The 18,758-nt window shown below is 47.9% G+C and overlaps 1 protein-coding gene across 15 annotated transcripts in view; it reads right to left on the bottom strand.

Annotated features, from left to right (window-relative positions):
- The window catches only part of ATP9B (ATPase phospholipid transporting 9B (putative)), a 251,509-nt gene that overhangs the window by 114,095 nt on the left and 118,656 nt on the right, over positions 1 to 18,758 (bottom strand). For 13 of the 15 annotated variants that reach the window (XM_045041291.1, XM_023242122.2, XM_023242125.2 and 10 more), the window contains 2 exons: positions 9,674 to 9,749; positions 3,164 to 3,240 (listed from right to left, as the gene is read on the bottom strand). In XM_045041291.1, coding sequence (XP_044897226.1) covers positions 3,164 to 3,240; positions 9,674 to 9,749 — 153 coding nt within the window. The remainder of the gene's footprint in view (positions 1 to 3,163; positions 3,241 to 9,673; positions 9,750 to 18,758) is intronic. The other 2 variants (XM_045041296.1, XM_045041295.1) reach the window with 1 other exon arrangement.

Raw genomic sequence — 18,758 nt, 5'->3', positions numbered from 1 at the left:
GCAGAGACGGGGCTCACAAGACGCACTTCCAGCTGCGGCGACTCTGCCGTCACGAGCGGCACGGTCAAGTTCCGCCGACCGCCGCGTGGGTCGGCGCCCCGCACGCTCGCTGCGCCCAGGGTGGCCCCGGGACTGAGGAGGACGAGCAGTGTGCCTCCCTAGAGAGGGACACTCGGGTACACGATCCGACTTGCCTCTGAAGGGGTTCCTTGTTTCCAGCAGCCGTCTCAGATGTCCAGGAACACGGGGACGTTCTCCACACAGTGTCTTAGAGCGAACGATACTTTCTGTCCTCCTTTCTTCAGGCATCTGAGTGTCACCGAACCCTTTCCTCCAGCATGGGTCAGTGCTTCCCCTGGAGAAACTACAGCTGCTCCTCTCTGCCCACTGTAGCACGCTCACAACGTTTCCTGAAGTTTTCTCTTATAAACCTGGCACTTAACGCTTCGAAAGACTTAATAATATACGCAAACGTAGAGATTTTCTTCTTCTTACGCCTTGATTTACAGAGGTGTTTTCACAGCACATGGGAGCTCTGTGACCCTCAGCGCCCTCACGGAGAAGCGAGCCCCACGCTGACAGGCGCAGCCTTCCGCACGGCGATGTCCCTGCTCTAAAACCAGATGACACCGTTCCCTCTGAGGGCTGTGCGGACTCATGACGTCACGTCCACAGCGCCTGCCGCGTGTCGGCTCTGCACCTCGGCCTCGGCTATCACGGTTACGCTGATTTCCACCGGAAGGGGAGCCCTGAAGGCTGACTTAGGCACCAGAGAGGCGCCAGCCGATGACAGCACGTTTGCTCCACACGTGGGGCTGACAAGTGGCAGGGCAGCGTTTTGAGACCCATTCTGCAAAACGCCAAAGCCACGCTTCGTTTTATAGATACTTTGCATTAACACGAAGGAAACTTAGAAGGCTATTTTTTTAAGAAGGAGGGAGCGGGGAGGAGGAAGAGGAGGAAGAGGAGGGAGGAGGAGGTGGAGGAGGGAGGAGGAGGTGGAGGAGGGGGGAGGAGGAGGAGGGACGGGAGCAGCGGCAGAAGGCTGTGCACACGGGCACTCAGGGGTCCCCGGGCTGCCTGGCGGGGCGGCGTCGGGGAGAGCGCCCCACGGCTGCTTGCACAGTGAGCATCTCGGGACTGACGACGAGGGCTGGGCTGAAGAAGCATGGCACTCGTTCACACCGCACACTTCACTTGACAGGAAGACAGTAGTGTCGGGGGACGTTTACTTAGCAAGACACAGAATCAAGCCACTTGCCCAGGGCCACAGAGCTGGCTGGTGGCAGCACCGACTCTGACCAGTAAACCCTGGGCCAGTTCCTCACCGCAGGCAGCAACGGGGCAGGTCGCCTGACTGCCCCCGCGTCGACACCCACGGAAAAGAGCACGTGAGCCGGAACCACAGGCGCGTGGACAGCGAGCTGCGCACGGGGACGGCGGGAGGGGACAGAATGTAAGCCGCGCCAAAGAATAAGGTGCCCGGAGACAGGAGTCGCGTCAAATGACAGGACAACTTCTAAGACTTTAAAACTTAACATTTAAAATTGAATTTACCCTCAATATTCATCCTAAAAGTAAAACGATTAAGGAAAAAAACACACCCTACGACCCACACATGCATTATTAGAACATTCTAGTTTTGCTTACTGAAGAAAAAAAATCACCGTACTTCCCAGAAAACATAGGCATGTATGCATGCGATTCTGTCGATAATTTAATAGTTTATTCTCAAATAAATTTAACTCTACTGAGGAATTGAGGACTCTGATTTCTTCAAATTAGTGCAAAGCTGTAATATAATCGACAAGCATAATTCTCCCGGTTATCACAATCAGAATTTATACTAAAATGCTAGTAGTACGACATTTCTCTTTCGCTTTAGCCGATGTGTCACACACAGAGCCATCTGGGAGTCCTGACAGACACAGTGTTCGTCAAGCTCACCAGGATGACTCGTGTGACCCTGGTGGAGTCCGGGGCCCTCCAGACCTGAAGCCGTCAGTGCCGCTCTGCTGCACGGCAGACGGGGAGACATTCAGAGGGTCACGGATGCCTTCCTAATGTTGGAAGGGTTAACTATTTTACTTTATTGATTTACATTTATTTCTTTATTTTGAGAGGGAGAATCCCAAGCAGGCTCCACGCTGTCAGCACAGAGCCCTACGCAGGGCTCGAGCCCACAAACTGTGAGATCATGACCTGCGCCGAAATCAAGAGTCTGATGCTCAACTGACTGAGCCCCACCCAGGTGCTCCAGAAGGGTTAACTATTTTTTTAAAACAGTATTCAGCTAAAAAAAGAAAGAAGAAAAGAAGAAACACATCTTATCCTTTAAAATATCTCCTCAAAGAATTATTTCACTTCTGTTGCTTTGTACTAAAAATTCCAACGAAAGTTAACTTTTTCTATTACTCACAAAGCAAGGTATGAATCCACGAAGAGTGGGGTTTTTTTTGTTCTTAGACACACCTCCAATTATATTTCAAATAAAAATGAGTAAAATGCACAGTTAGCATGAACTTCTCATAAAGTAGGCATCAGCACATACAGCATGTATTATCCAAGTAACAGCTAACAATTCAAACTTTTTGTTACAATCTAACTTACACACACATGCTGACTACATAAATAATAATTTTAGGAATATAACAAATACAATCAATTTAGGAATATAATCAAACAGTCTTTAAAACTAAAATCTGATTTTCAATATGCTTCTTATGCGATGAAAGTAACTTAAATAAAACAAGTTTAACCATGCCATACTATCAAATTAAATACTGTAACATGTTAATATAGATTCTTTTATTTTAAAAATGAACCATCGAGACAAAAAATTAAAACAAATTATAAAATAAATAAATTGAAGAGACCCACAATTAACCATCAAATTACAGGCAAATTATATGTCCAACAGAGAAAACTTAAGAGACATAAACGCCTCTGATTAAGCAAGAAAAGACACTGTCGGAAGCTGTTCAGTTTGAGCATGCTGTGACACAAGTACAGACAATTCACATCTGGAATCACCACCATCTCTGGAAGTGTGTTTTTACGGGATATATTAAGCCCAAGCAAACCAGCTCTTCAGAAGCGCAGCACTTTCTTACTGAAAGGGAAAATCAAGTCATTAAAGCAGCCGCTCCTTAATCTAGCCTACCTTATTTTTTGGATTGGATGTGTTCATTACACTTCGAGTCTCTTTTCCCGTATAAATGACAACACCTATTACAGTACCTGCAAAAACACGAGAGCGGTCCTTACCGAGAGTCCTCAGAGTGAGCACAGAGAACACTTTCTAATCAACGGTCTTGATGGAAAATATTATTCGCTACTTAATTTTATATAAACTTATCCAACAGCATATCTGACTGGGCTAGTTCAGGAAAGTCTAGTCTCGACTTCAAAATAAACTCCACTCAACATACAACTCAAACGATTCCTCAAGCAGCGCCTACGCACATTAGAAAATGTACGACTACGCTTTTTGCCGTCAAGGAAAGGGTGGCCCCTCATCCGTTCCCGTCTGCCGGTGCCGGAGGTACGTGAGGAGAGGCTGCGTCCCGGGACCCGCGCCCCCGGACGGCCCCGGCTGAGCCACCTTCCCCGCACGAGGGGCTGGGGCGGGACCGCGAGTCGGAGCCTCTGCTGACGCTCCAGCACAGATACAATTAAAGCAGTGAGAGACAATTACGCACAAATTATTTGATTTTGAACGCGGATATCGTTGGTCTTTTTTATTCACGTCCCCCGGAGGTGTGGTTTCCTAAGCGCACGCGATCATTTTGTGGCCTGTCAAGCGTGAGGCAGAAGAATGAAGCAACACCCCTGGAACAGCCCCCGAAAGGCTCAGAGGCACTCGCCTCCGCAACGTCAAGCGAAAGCCCTTTCGAGTCTGTTTCTAAACTGCAGCCGGGCATCATTTACATTCCCGGTTTTCTGCTTTTCGTACGTTCTGGCGGTGAGAAGCGATTAAGGTGAGGGGACGGTCACGTCCGCGGCTGCCGAGCAGGACTCACGGAGACGACAGTGATACAAAAACTCTGTGACGTCACGCTACTGTAACGTGTGAAATGTCGCGAGTCATTAGGACCCACGGAGCGCACGTGATCTTAGTGAGCCCCTGGGTGCACGCGAACAGAAAGCTGCAAGTTACTCGCGCGACCCTGCGACCGATCTCCTCCGCAGAGCGCTCAGGGAGGCGGGAGATGGCACAGGACCTCAGCGGTCGTATCTGCAGAGGTTACACATTTTTATTTGAAAATAAGCATCCCCCCACCCCCGCTCCCGCTTTTAACTGTGTGCCATCCGGAAAGCTGTGAGGCTCGGATTTACCGTGTCCCGAAAACAGTGACCCCCGTGCAGCATGAAGGCTGGCCCAAACTGCACACAGGCTACCTTCCCGCGGTATTACCCAGACACGCTTCGGACAGCAGCCCTGTACGCAGCGCGTGGGGACACAGCACATACACGGTGCGACCGGACCGGAAGGGACTTTCAAAACCAACACATCAGACGTTCTTTAGTCAGTGAACCAAAGGCTCAATCTAACCGGATCAGGATTTTCTCCCTTTTTTGCCCATCAAGTTTAACTTAACCAAAATATGGAAGTGTCTAATGTCACAGGGCACCTGGGTGGCTCAGTCGGTTAAGTGTCCGACTTCAGCTCAAGTCATGCTCTCACATTTGGTGGGTTCAAGTCCCGGGCCGGGCTCTGTGCTGACAGATCAGAGCCTGGAACCTGCTTCGGATTCTTTGTCTCCCTTTCTCTCTACCCCTTCCCTGCTCGTGTTCTGTCTCTGTCTCTCTCAAAAATAAATACACATTAAAAAAAATTTTTTTAAGAAAAAAATTAAAAAATGAAAGTGTCTACCGTTACATAAGCTAATGTTAAAAAAGCAAAACAAAAAAACAAGACAAACTACAAAATTATTTTTAATATTAGCAGAACAAACAAGTCTCAGGACAAAAAAAATTAATCAGGCTACAAAACCTGTCCTAAAATCCAGACAAATTATTAGCAATGTTGACTCTAGGCTGGCATCACAGTTAAAAGCATCAAAATATGAGAAATAGTGAAAGCTAACAAGGAACAATTCACTCAGATTTACACAGATACCATACAGGATCGGACACACACAGGCATCGTACACAATCAGACACACACAGCCCTCGCACAGAATCGGAGTCTGTGGGCCACATCCCCCACATGTGGTGAGTATTTAACAGAGTCCTCGTGTAATCTTACTTGCATAATCTACTCAAGTCTGGTGAAGGCTCTCGTGTGTTACCTCATTTCCTGCTCAACAGAAATGAGTCCTCCGTGTGGAGTGCATTTTCTTCTGAGCCTCTCATGCGCTCTGACTGCTAACGTTACTCAAATCAGCACGAAGTATTTGGAAGACTCTCCACTCTCGTTGACAAATGGCACCTAGTTATGGACCGGTATGGGCTAAGAGGTCGCATACGCCCTGTATACGTGGCAACAGTGTGCATGTGGGGAAGGGGATATCAAGAGACCAGGGAGGGGACACAACAGAGCACAGGCATCAGAAAGTCTGACAAGGATCCCATGTCGTAGAGACAGACGGACCCAGAGAGCCATTGTGCACCATCAGTTAGGAACCTGCCGGGTCAGTGTGAAAACCACCTTCCCGGCACCCGTCTCCACAAACCCCCAAGCACGGGCTGCCCATCCGCTACAGCGATTCCACGTGCCCAGGATGGTGGGGACGGCGAAGACTCCGGCCAGCGGCCGAGGGTGCTGGTGACCCAGGTGCCAGACCCCACCCGGATGCACACGGAGAGACCGAGGCCAGGGACGCGGCTGCTGCTGTGCCCCGCACCAGGTCTGGGCTCCACCAGCTGTGCACACAGTCGGGGGGTGGGGATCGGATGGGCCGGAAGGGAGGGCAGAGTTGCCTCCCCCACCTCCTAGCTGCCAAGACCGCCCGCCCCATGACACGCAAGGTTTGAGAAGCAGCAACTCCCAGCCCTCGTTGGGAGCGATGAACCGCGTGCTGGCGTGTCCCTGCGGTCCCCCCCGCTGTGGCAATGCTTCACCACCACGCTGTCGTGTGCACCCACACCAGAGCTCTCCGGGTCGGGTCCCTCCAGTGGACCCTAGGGGACAGCTTCTCCTGCCACCCCAGTTCTAATCCACCAACCTCTCTGCAGCAGGAGCCTCACAAACTATGCATGCTAAAGGGACAGGTTTGATTTTCAAATTTCTAATCTGTCATGAGGACTAGTTTTAGAAAATGCCGTGCCCAAAATTACCAAGAAAAATGAAACAACCAAAAACCAAAAACTGTATGTCCAAATTCTTTTGACACTGAATTACTTCATATCCAAAGGGGTCACCCTGGACCCCCGTCTGCACACACACCCATCAGCCCTGTCCTGGGGGGGGGGGGGTCACCCTGGACCCCTGTCTAAGCACACGCTCCTCAGCCCTGCACTGGGGGGGTCACCCAGGACCCCCATCTGCACACACGCCCAGCAGCCCTGCCCGGGGGGGGTCACCCTGGACCCCCGTCTGCACACATGCCCAGCAGCCCTGCCCTGGGGGGGGGGGGTCGGTCATCCAGGACCCCATCTGCACACACGCCCAGCAGCCCTGCCCTGGGGGGGGGTCACCCTGGACCCCTGTCTGCACACACACCCATCAGCCCTGTCCTGGGGGGGGGGTGTCACCCTGGACCCCTGTCTAAGCACATGCTCCTCAGCCCTGCCCTGGGAGGGTCACCCAGGACCCCCATCTGCACACACGCCCAGCAGCCCTGCCCTGGGGGGGGGGGTCACCCTGGACCCCCGTCTGCACACATGCCCAGCAGCTCTGCCCTGGGCGGGGGGTCGGTCATCCAGGACCCCATCTGCGCACACACCCAGCAGCCCTGCTCTGGGGGGGGGGGTCACCTTAGACCGCCGTCTGCACACACGCCCAGCAGCCCTGCCCCAGATGCACATCTCTGCTTCCAGGCTCTTGGCAGTTAAGTGTGCTCAACCCTGGCTGCCACGGCCGCTCTCTGGGACATGACTCTGCTCTGGAGAAAAGACGTTTACGAATCCTACAAGGGGAAGAAGAGGGCGGCACCATGAGCACCTGTGTTTGCCCCTCTTGTGGGACCCTCAGTCCTCGGGTCCTCTGTGTTGTTAAGTCGAGTCCTCGACCCCACGCATCAGGACCCCACGCATCAGGACCCCAGGGCCGGGGAGGGAGGTCTGTGTTCACTTCACGCAGGAGGCAACCTGAATCCCGTTGACACGTAACATTTAAAAAAATAAGATGAAAAAAATTCCAATCTTTCCTTCTCAACTTGTAATCAAGTATTTATAAAGAAGACACGAGCCCTTAATTGCTCACATTATTAAGGTTTTTAACTAAGGTAAGGATGTCTTAAAATATTTCAAATTAATGAAAACAGTTTGCATTTTTTAAATGTCCAAACACAAATTAAAATTAGATGTGTCTTATTTAAATTTTTCTGAATGGATGGTTTTAGAGCGACAGAAATACTTTCTTGGAAGACAAAATAACCCCGGGCAAACTGAAGTCTGCACATCATGGGGCAAGAAACGGTTCTCAGGACGGCAAGCGTATCTGATGCCTAATGCGTGCACGGCCAGGGTGCACAAGCAGGGGCCACCGGTGAAAGGTCACCTGGAGAGAGGGCAGGAAGGCGGGTACAGGGAACGAGCCTTCCGGTCGGGTGCTTCTCTGTCTGTGGGGAGACAGGCCACAGTCCAATATGCAGGAAACACAGGATCAAATAAAATGAATGGTTTAAAAAGAGTGTCTTCAATATGACGGGAACAAAACAGAACCTAACTCTGGACAAAGAAAAGGTAAAATCCGTGACCAACCTTAGCTAACGTGTGGTATGTTGTAAATATTTGTCTACAAACTATAAAATGCTATGGGCTGAAGGGTGACCGCTGTGGAGGACAGCCACCTGGATTCAAATCCTGACCCTGCGACAGCCTGGCCGCGTGACCACGCTAACGTGGGCCTCTCTGAGCCACAGTCCGTGGCCCGTGCAGCGAGACGAACAAGGTGAGGCTGGGTGATCCTCGGGGGTCAGTGAGGCGAACAGGAAACAGCCACGCGGAGGAAGCGTGAGCACAGGATTCGGAGATCTCTCCTGGTGACGGTGCCCCCTCCACGGCGACTCCAGGGGCACCGTGAGTCTCTCCTCCCCGAGGCCTACACGGCCCGAGACCTGGCCTGCGCCCCCTGAGTCTCTCCTGCGCATGCTATCCTTACTTCCTCTTTCTCTTTATTTTGAGAAGATTTTTAAAATCCATCAGTATGAAAATCCTGAAACAGCTCATGGAATTTCTATGAAAACTGTCCTGTATGCCATCACCCTTTTTCTGAGACATGTGTATAGTGAAGTCCCCGTTGACCCTCCATTCCCTAAAAGGTGAACACGTGCCCACACAGGCCCTCGCGCACACGCGCACAGAACCGCCCTGCGTGTGTGGCCGTCTCTTCTCCGTGCGCCAGGCACGCGGGCATCACCCTCTTCGGCCCACGGGGCACCAGGCCCTCAAGCGGCTGCGGGTGCGACAAGAATCCTCCCACACCTTTCCGCCCCCTCGCCCGCTGCACCTGTCTATTCCTCAATCTAAGCCCCCGCTCTGCTCTCACCAGGTAAGGACTGAGGCGTCTATGATTTCGGGGCACCCTCTCCTTCCCCGTAGTACTTCACACAGCTTGACGTGGCGGCCTCACTTGAGCAGAGTCTCTCTTCCCTGCCCGCGAGCGCCCGAGGCCAGGACCCGTAAGCACTCCGCCCCACGCTGCATGCATCACCGGCGCCCGGCCCTGAGAGGGATTCTTACAAAACCACCAGAAGAGCGACAGAGCTCCCAGACAGGAGGGCGGCCAGCGTCGGGCCACAGCTAAGACACACAGCCCTCCCCTGATCGCGTCCTGGCCTCCCCACCCCTACCAGCATCCTTCGGGCTTCCTGCTTCTCAGATTCAGTCCCACTTACCACTGACAAGTCGACTACTTTTCTGGAAAGCTGATCATCATTTAGATTTCAATACTCCAGAGATCTTCACTTTCCGAAACGTAAATTTAGGTGACCTTCCTGTTCAGCCACTAGGAATACTCCAACATCCTCCACTTTCACTCAAAAAAAGTGAAGGACCCTTACCCTGGCCCCCAAAGGCCCAACATGAACTACATCCCAAGGTCCCCCCTGCCTCATCTAATACTTTCCTCCCCGACAGACAACCCACCACAGTGGCCTCCGATGAATTCTGCGGATGACTGAGGAGGAGTTGGAAGATCCCTCAAAGGCCACCACGCGCCCCGGGCCCTGCCCCGCCGCCTCTCGGTAAGGACCACGCGCCCCGGGGGCACCGACAGGCTTGCCGAAGAGAGTCAGTCGTCACGGCCAGCAGAGCGCCCCTGCCCCGAGGCACAGAGGGCAGGCACACTGCTCGCGGCGGCTCTGGGCCCTGCCCCTCAGAGTGAACGTGCCAGGTGGCACACGGGCCACAGCCAGCGCTGGCCTGGGACGCACAGCCCCAGGGCCTGCCCCCGGCCCCCAGGGCATGTTGTTAAGGTCCCCGTGTGGGACAGGCACTTCCAGAGACACTGTGCAGAATCTCCCGTGTGTGAGCGTCCACGCTAACGTAAGAGCTTACTTCTTACCTGACGCCACAATGGTGTTCGCCCACAGTGTATTTTCTATGCTGAGACTTTCGTGAATGGGCGGGTCACTGTCTTCCTGTTCAGACAGAAAAGGAAGAAAACGGCAAGTTAGCGACTTTTTTACGTTAGATATCCACAGTGATAAACCCGAGTGCACAAGCCGGCGCACTTACTGGGCGCTGGGACGCACTGCAAAATAAAGTGAACAGCGAGGGACTTGAGACAGGGGATTCTGGGAAGACGGCAGAGCAGGGGCCCCGGGAATCTCTCCCCCCCAGATGACAACAGCAGGGACGGAACCTGTGTGATGGGACTGCTTTGGAAGTCTGGACTCTGCCCGAGGCCTGCCACGTGTCCGGGAGAAGTCGTCGATTTTGGTCCATTCCAGCTCGCAGCACAGCAGCACCTACCCGTCCCGCGCCCCAGCCGTGTGGCAGGCAGCCGGGCACGTGTTTCTGGAGCAGCCCGCAGAAGCCAGGTGGACGAAAAGGACCCCGTCCCCCAAACGGCCGGAGGCCATGCTCTGACCACACAGGCGCGGACTCAGAGGCTGGCGGCCGTTGCTGTCACCCCTCCAGCTCCAGCTCGAGTGACTTCAAGGGGATAAGTGCCCTCTTATCCCCCTTTTGTTTTCCACTTTTCCCCTTTGGGGAGCCACACGTTAAAGACTAGGACATTCCAGAACAACTGCACACATGGGGGGGAAAAAACCAGCAAGTGACCGTGCAGGCCCAGGGAAAGGCTCGGAAAAGACCTGAGAAGACATTAAATGTAGGCTGACCCCCGGCACAGAGACAGTGTGTAATAATTAAAATAAACCAATAAATATAATGACTAAAAACCCAGCAAAACCTGAGGAAGGGAGAGATTTTGCCTTCTAGAGTTACCACATTACTATATTAAAAAAAAAAAAGTTTCAACAATAGCAAGGCATTAAAAAATATAAATAAAACAACTCAGAAAATGACAGCCGATTAAAAGGAAAAATTACAAATCAAGAGAAACTATCCCTGAGAAAGACCTGACGTCAGATACACTAGACAAAGACTTTAAGAGAAAAGTACTGAATAGGTTCCAAGAGATGAAGATGCGGAGAAAGCCAAGAAAACAGTGTGTGAACAAAATGTAAATTATCGACAGAGATAGGAAACCCCAAAAGAAACCAAGACACCTAAGAGCTGAAAAGTCCAATGACTGAAACGACAGTTTCCCTGAAGATTCACGGCAGATGTGACGAGGCAGGGGGGTCAGCAAACCCGAAGGCAGAGCAACAGAAAGACCGAGTTTGAGAAACAGAATGAAAACACGTTGAGGAAAATTAACAGGCCTGACGGACTGTGGGGCCCCAGGGACCAAACCCATAAGCGGATCGTGGGATCCCGAAAGGGGAGGACGCGGTGAAAAGGGCAGAGAACACATGTGAAGAAACAATGGGTGAAAACACCCCGAATCTGCTGGAAGACGGGAATGTAAACCCTGCAGAAGTTCACCCACATCCAAGCAAGATGAACTCAAAGAAACCCACAGAGACGCGTCGGAACAAAACTTCTAAAAGACAACGACAAAGAGAGAATCTTGCAAGCAGTTTAAAAAAAAAGCGGCAGCAGCAGCAGCAGCAGACCATCACACACAAGGGGCCCCCGAAAAGGTTATATGCAGATTTTTCATTAGAAATCTGGGGGGCCGGAAGGCAGTGTGCTGACTGATTCAAAGTGCTCGAAAACAGACACAGCCACACGCACGCACACTCACGCACACGTCAGCCAAGAACCCTAGATCCAGCAAATCCGTCCTTCAAACGTGAGGGCGACATCAACACCTTCCCAGACAAACAAAAGCTAAGACAGCGTGTGAGCGCCGGACCTCTCCCGTAAGACCTGTGCCGGGCGGCCCTGCAGGGAAGGGACGGGACGCCGTGACTGGAACATACACGGAGAAGTAACACCCCAATAAAGACAAATAGGCGATTATAAAAGCAAGTGTTATCATAACGTGGTTGGTAGCTGCCCTTTTTGTTCTCCATGCAATTGAGGAAACTCATACACAAAAGCTAGTATTGTCACTTTGGTCTGTACTTCCAAATCTTGTTTTCTACATTACTTAAGAGGTTGGTGTTAGGAGAATTATTAGCTTATGTTTTTAGGCACAGAACACATAAAGAGGTAATTGTGTGACCTCAGCAAACACAAGGGAGGGGAAGGAGCCATACAGAAGCAGAGCCTCGGTATGCTATTGAACGTAAGTTGGTACAAATTCAAATTGGAGTATTATATCTTTTAGGATGCTAAATGTAATCCCCATGGTAACCGCAAAGAAAACAGCTATAGAATACACACAAAAGGAAATGAGAAATTTAAGCGTTTCACTACAAAAACCAACTAAATACAATAGAAGACAGTAATGTAGGAAATGAGGGACAAAAAACCTACAAGGCATGTGGGAAAAAAATGAACAATGACAGAAGGAAGTCCCTTCTTTTCAGTAATTACTTCAAATATCAATGGATTAAACTCAACAATCAAAAGACAGAGATTGGCACGATGGATAAAAACACATGGTCCAACTCTATGCTGTCTATATGCGGAGGCTCACTTTACATCCAAAGACACAAAGAGGTTGCAAGCGAAAAGTATGAGAAACGTATCCTATGCAAATAGTAAGCAAAGTAAGCAGATGCAGCCACAGGAATATCAGACAAAATAAATATCAAATCAAAAAAGGTTACAAGAGACATTTTATATTATTAAATGTTCAATGGGGCAGGAAAATTATAAACTGTGCATCTAACAAAAACTATAAAAATATATGAAGCAAAAACTGACAGAATTTATGAGTATTGAAACAGACAGCTCAGCAGTAATAGAGACCCCAGTACCCACTCACAATTATGGCCCCAGTATCCCACTCACAATCGTGGCCCCAGTACCCACTCACAATTATAGCCCCGGTATCCCACTCACAATTATGGCTGGAACCACCAGACACAGGTAAGTAAATAGAAAACTCAGCACAAAAAACCAACTAGATCTAACAGACATACAGAACACTCCACCCAGAATAGCAAACACATTCTTCTCAAGTGAACACGGGACGTTTCCCAGGACAGACCTTAACGTTATAAATGAAGTCTCAACAGATCATCATATGAAGTATCTACTCCAACCACGATGAGATAAAGTTAGAAATCAGTAACAGAAAATTCACAAAATTGTGGAAATTAAACACTTTTAAACAACGAATGAATTAAGAAGAAATCACAAAGGAAATTAAGAGATGCTTAGACACAAATGGTACTGAAAGTACAACTTGCAAAAACTTACGAAGTGCAACGTAAGTGGTGCTAAGGGGGAAACTGACCGCGAGAAGCGCTTATATTAAAAAAGAGGAAGCTCTCAAATCGATGACCTACCCTTACAATTATGGGACTAGAAAAAGAATAAGCTAATCCCAAAGCTAGCTGAAGGAAGGAAAAAATAAAGATGAGAACAGAGACAAATGAAATAAATAACAGAAAAACAATTTAAAAAACGAATGAAAGCTGGGGTGCCTGAGTGGCTCAGTCAGTTAAGTGTCTGACTTTGGCTCAGATCATGATCTCTTGGTTCATGAGTTCAAGCCCCACGTCGGGTTTTGTGCTAATAGCTCGGAGCCTGGAACCTGCTTCGGATTCTGTGTCTCCCTCTCTATCTGCCCCTCCTCTGCGCTCTCTCTCTCTCTCAAAAATAAACGTTAAAAAATTTTGTTTTAAATAAAAAATTCAAAAAAAATGAATGAAACCACAAGTTGGTTCTTTGAAAACATCAACAAAATTGGCAAACCCTTAGCTAGGTGGACTAAGAAAAAAAGAAGACTACTCAAATTACTGAAATCAGAAACCAAGGTGGGGACACCACTACAATTCTACATTAATAAAATGATTATAAGAGAATACATTAACACCTGTGTGCCAAGAAATTTGATGAAATGTGTGAATTTCTAGAAACACAAAACCTCCCAACACTAATCATGACTAGAAAAGGAGAAGAGACCTCTATCTGGTTAAAAGACTGAATCAATAATAAAAAATCTGATACAGAAACACCCTGATCCAATGACTTCACTGGTGAAATATACCAAGAATTTAAAGAAAAACTAATTTCCATCCTTCTCCAACTATTCCAAAACATTAATGAGGAGGGACATCTCCTAACTCACTCTATAAACCCAGTGCAACCTTGGTACCAAAGCCAGACAGAGATGTGACAATAATAACAAACTAGAGATCAATATCCTTTATGGTCACTAATGCAATAATCTTGTAATACTAGCAAATAGAATTTAGCAAAATATTAAAAGGATTATACAGTATGACCAAGCAGACTGCAAGGTTAGTTCAAAATATAAGCCAATCAATGTCATACCTTACATTAACAGAATGAAGGAAAAAAATCCCCATGAACATCCCAACTGATGAAGAAAAAGCACCTATTCAATACCCTTTTATGATTAAAAAAAAATGAATTCAACAAACTAGGAAGAGAAGGGAACTACCTCAACATAAATAAAAGCCATATTAAGGGCATTTGTTGGGATGAGCATGGGTGTTACATGTAGGTGCTGAATCACTGGGTCCTACTCCTGAAACCAATACTATACCGTATGTTAATTATACTTGAATTTATATAAACAAATTTAAAAAGTAAAAATAAAAGCCATACATGAAAAGGCCACAGAGACTATCACCCCAGGTGGTAAAAGACTGAAACCTTTTCATCAGGATGCCTACCTTCACTGTATCTATTCACTTTGGAACACAGTACTCGGAGTTCAAGCTACAGCAATCATGCAAGAAAAAGAAATAAAAGCCATATGGGTAAGAATATGTAAAATCACTCGTCTACAGATAATATGACCTTAAAAGTAGAAAGCACTAAAGATCCCACAAGAAAACTCTTTGACTGAACAAACGAATTCACCAAAGTAGCAGGATACACAGTCAACGCACAAAAATGACTTGCCTTTATATACACTAACAGTGAACAATCTGTAAAGTAAATTATAAAAACGATTCCTCCTAGCAGCAAAAATAATAAAATATTTAGAAATTAACTCGAGGGGCGCCTGGGTGGCTCAGTCGGTTGAGCGTCCGACTTCGGCTCAGGTCCTGATCTCACGGTCCGTGGGTTCGAGCCCCACGTCGGGCTCTGTGCTGACAGCTCAGAGCCTGGAGCCTGCTTCGGATTCTGTGTCTCCCTCTCTCTCTGACCCTCCCCCGTTCATGCTCTGTCTCTCTCTGTCTCAAAAATAAATAAAACATTAAAAAAAAAAAAGAAATTAACTCAAAAGACCTATAAAATAAAAATTACAAAACGGCTGAAACAATGTAAACAAGACATAAATAAATGGAAACACATCCCATGTCCATGGATTGAAAGACTTAATATTGTGAAAATGTCAATACTACCCAAAGTGATCTATAAATTCAATGCAATCCCTCATCAAAATCCCAATGACATTTTTTTTGCAGAAATAGAAAAAATCCTCCTAAAATTCATATGGAACCCCAAGGGACCCCAATATCCAAAAACAATCTTGGAGGAAAAAAAAAAAGAACAAAACTGGAGGAATCACACTTTCTGATTTTGAAACTTACTACAAAGCTACAGTAATCATAACGCTGTGGTGCTGCCATGAAGACAAACACGAAGACCAATGGAATACAATGAACCCTTGCATGTACGGATAAATAATTCTTGCTGAGGGTACCAAAACCTTACACTGGGGAAAGAGTCTTCCAACAAATGATGCTGGGAAACTGGACATCCACTTGCCAAACAGTAGAGCCACCCTGCCCTAATACCACATATAAAAGTAACGACACGAATCAAAGACCTGAACGTAAGACTTACAACAACAAAAGTCTTAGAAGAAAACATAGGACAAAAGCGTCCGACTCTCGATCGATGAGGACATGATGCTGAGTGAAATAAGCCCGTCACAGTAAGACAAATACTGTGGGATTCTAGTTACACGAGGCACTTAGCCAAAACCATCTAAGAGACAGAAAAGAGAATGGTGGTCGCCAAGGGCTGCAGGGAGAGGGAACCGGGAGTTAGTGTTCAGTGGGGACAGACTTTCAGTTTTACGAGATGAAAACAACACGGAGGTGGATGGTGGTGAAGGCTGCACGACACTACGAACCTACCTAACGTCACTGCATTGTACACTTAGAAACGCTTAAGATGGGGGGACGCCTGGGTGGCTCAGTCAGTTAAGCGTCCAACTCTTGATTCAGGTGCAGGTCGTGATCTCGTGGTTTGTGAGTTCGAGCCCCACACCGGGCTCTGCGCTGACAGCGCGGAGCCTGCTTGGGATTCTCCCTCCCTCTGCCCCTCCCCCGCTCGTGTGCTCTCTTGAGTGTGCGCTCTCTCTCTCAAAACAATTTAAAAAGTGCGTCAGATGGTAAACTTTATGTTATGTGTATCTTACCTTAAGAAAATGAAAAAAAAATCACAAAAAGTAATGGAAATTTAAAAACGAAATTACAAGTGGAAAGAATTACTTTAATGAATTCATTTTTCGGATATTTAACTTCAATATAAAGTAATATAAAATTTTCACTAAACTACTCTATGTTCTCATTTCTCCAGAGAGCAAACTAAAATTGTTATCTTCTAATACGTAACTTAATAACACCACAGCACTCCTGGCAAAGTGTAAAATATTATCACAGATGTATTATAAATCAATGCATCGCATCGACATTTATTTAGTAGGTGTGGCCAAATAAACTCTCCTTGCCTGGCGCTAAGGACACGGGTTATGCTTTTCAAATGTATGTATACTCAGGGGAGAAAAAGTGTGTCTGTGGTTTATTTTAAAACTAAAACATGCATGTGTCTCTCTGTAAAGGCAACAGTTATGTTTCATTTCTCCTTAATGTTATTATCACACCAGAGACTTTCCATCGAACCAAATCTCAAGTTGAAGCTGCACGTTAGCAATGACCACGCATGGCTGTCAAGCACAGCCACGCGCCACAGTCACGGCAGCAGTAATGCACGCTCCAGTGATCTTTATATTTTCGCGTTTATGTTCAAAACCTAAAATAACTGTCTAAAATCTGGGATCTTTTCCCCTTAATCTGAAGTCCCTGTCTATAAAGTATTCTTGTAACTTTGGCTATGGAACATTCCAGAACAGGGAGTTACAGAAGTCCGCAGTCCTGCACCCAGAAGTTCCACGGGGAAGATGTCTAGTGTGGTGGCCAACTGCCTGTGTCTCCAAGAAGTGACGGGTCCTCCGCAATCCTGAGCGCTGTGTGTCTCCCTTACATAATGCCACTCTCTGTAGAAGTGCTTTCTATTAAAAATTGGTAATCTGCTGTAGGGATATACCTTAAGATCACAAAGAAATCAAAATTAGTTGGGAAGGAGGAAAGAAATTGAAATTTTCAAAGGGGCGCCTCGGTGGCTCAGTCGGTTAAGCGTCCGACTTTGGCTCAGGTCATGATCTCGTGGTCTGTGAGTTCGAGCCCCGTGTCAGGCTCTGTGCTGACCACTCAGAGCCTGGAGCCTGTTTCGGATTCTGTGTCTCCCTCTCTCTGACCCTCCCCCATTCATGCTCTGTCTCTCTCTGTCTCAAAACTAAATAAACACTAAAAAAAATCAAAATTTGGGAAGGAGGAAAGAAATTGAAATTTTCAAAGGGGCGCCTGGGTGGCTCAGTCGGTTAAGCATCCGACTTCGACTCAGGTCATGATCTCGCAGTTGGTGAGTTTGAGCCCCAGGTTGGTCTCTGTGCTGACCACTCAGAGCCTGGAGCCTGTTTCCGATTCTGTGTCTCCCTCTCTCTCTGACCCTCCCCCGTTCATGCTCTGTCTCAAAAATAAATAAATGTTAAAAAAAATCAAAATTATTTGGGAAGGAGGAAAGAAATTAAAATTTTCAAAGGGGCGCCTGGGTGGCTCAGTCGGTTAAGCGCCCGACTTCGACTCAGGTCATGATCTCGCAGTTGGTGAGTTCGAGCCCCAGGTCGGTCTCTGTGCTAACAGCTCAGAGCCTGGAGCCTTTTTCGGATTCCTAGTGTCCCTCTCTCTCTGCCCCTCCCCCACTCACACTCCGTGTGTGTGTGTCTCTCTGTCTCTCTCTCTCTCTCTCTCTCTCTCAAAAAATAAACAAACAAACAAAATGAATGTAAGAAACAGACGTTTATGCTACTGGTGTTTTCCTTCTATTCACTCATCAAACCATTTTGAAGTGATATAAATTCTGGCCATTTTGCTAATTACATGGAATATACTTTCTAGATATTTGGTTCTCTAATATAACTGATTCTCTGATTTATTCGTGAGGCACAAAACCTAAACCAACCTAACAGTTTCCAGAATATGTCCCCTAGTACTGCAAATATTTGTCAGGTGACATGCCGGTACTTAAATTTAGTCCAGGGACGGGGCTCCACCCACAGGTGCCTCGCAGGCACGCGACAGCAACACGTGTCAGCAGCCGGTCGGCCTCCTCGATCCGAGCACTATGTTCCGTGTCTCCCCCCTCGCTGCTTTACGTCACCCTAAGAAGAAAGCTACCCCCGGACACAGAAGTTTTCTCAGCCTCCAGACCCGGCTGCCGTGCAGGGTTCAGAACACAGGTGGCTGCCGTTTCCTAACAACCCACTCGTTTCAAGAGCCGAGGTGGGTGGGCATTTACTGCTGCCTCAGTTACACCCCGTGTCAAGAGGAGAGTTCATTCGATTCGACTCGTTCAAACACGTGGGGTGTCTAAGCAGAGCCCACGCTCGGGTGAGACACCGCAGCCTGGGGTTCTTACGACCCGTAAGCATATTCCAGCCCTGTGCCTCGGGTACCCCAATGCCACTGCTTGTTTCTTCCACAGGAAAATGCCAGGCTGCCACGTGGGCCCGTTTTTATAAGCAGAGTAGCCGTTCAAAGTAGAGATGACAATTGCCTGAGAAATGAACAGCCCAAGAAAAAGGAGTTTTCCCTTTGACCTTCATGATTTTACAGAAAGAGCACCAACTTTCAAGAGAAGTAGGTGGCGTCTATGCATCAACTGTTTCGTACTTGAACTTGTAACTGAACTGGAAG

The sequence above is a fragment of the Felis catus genome, chromosome D3, assembly GCF_018350175.1.
Source record: "Felis catus isolate Fca126 chromosome D3, F.catus_Fca126_mat1.0, whole genome shotgun sequence".
Classification (NCBI taxonomy): domain Eukaryota; kingdom Metazoa; phylum Chordata; class Mammalia; order Carnivora; family Felidae; genus Felis; species Felis catus.
The sequence above is the reverse complement of the archived record's forward strand: the minus strand, read 5'-3'. Positions and strand labels throughout refer to the sequence as shown.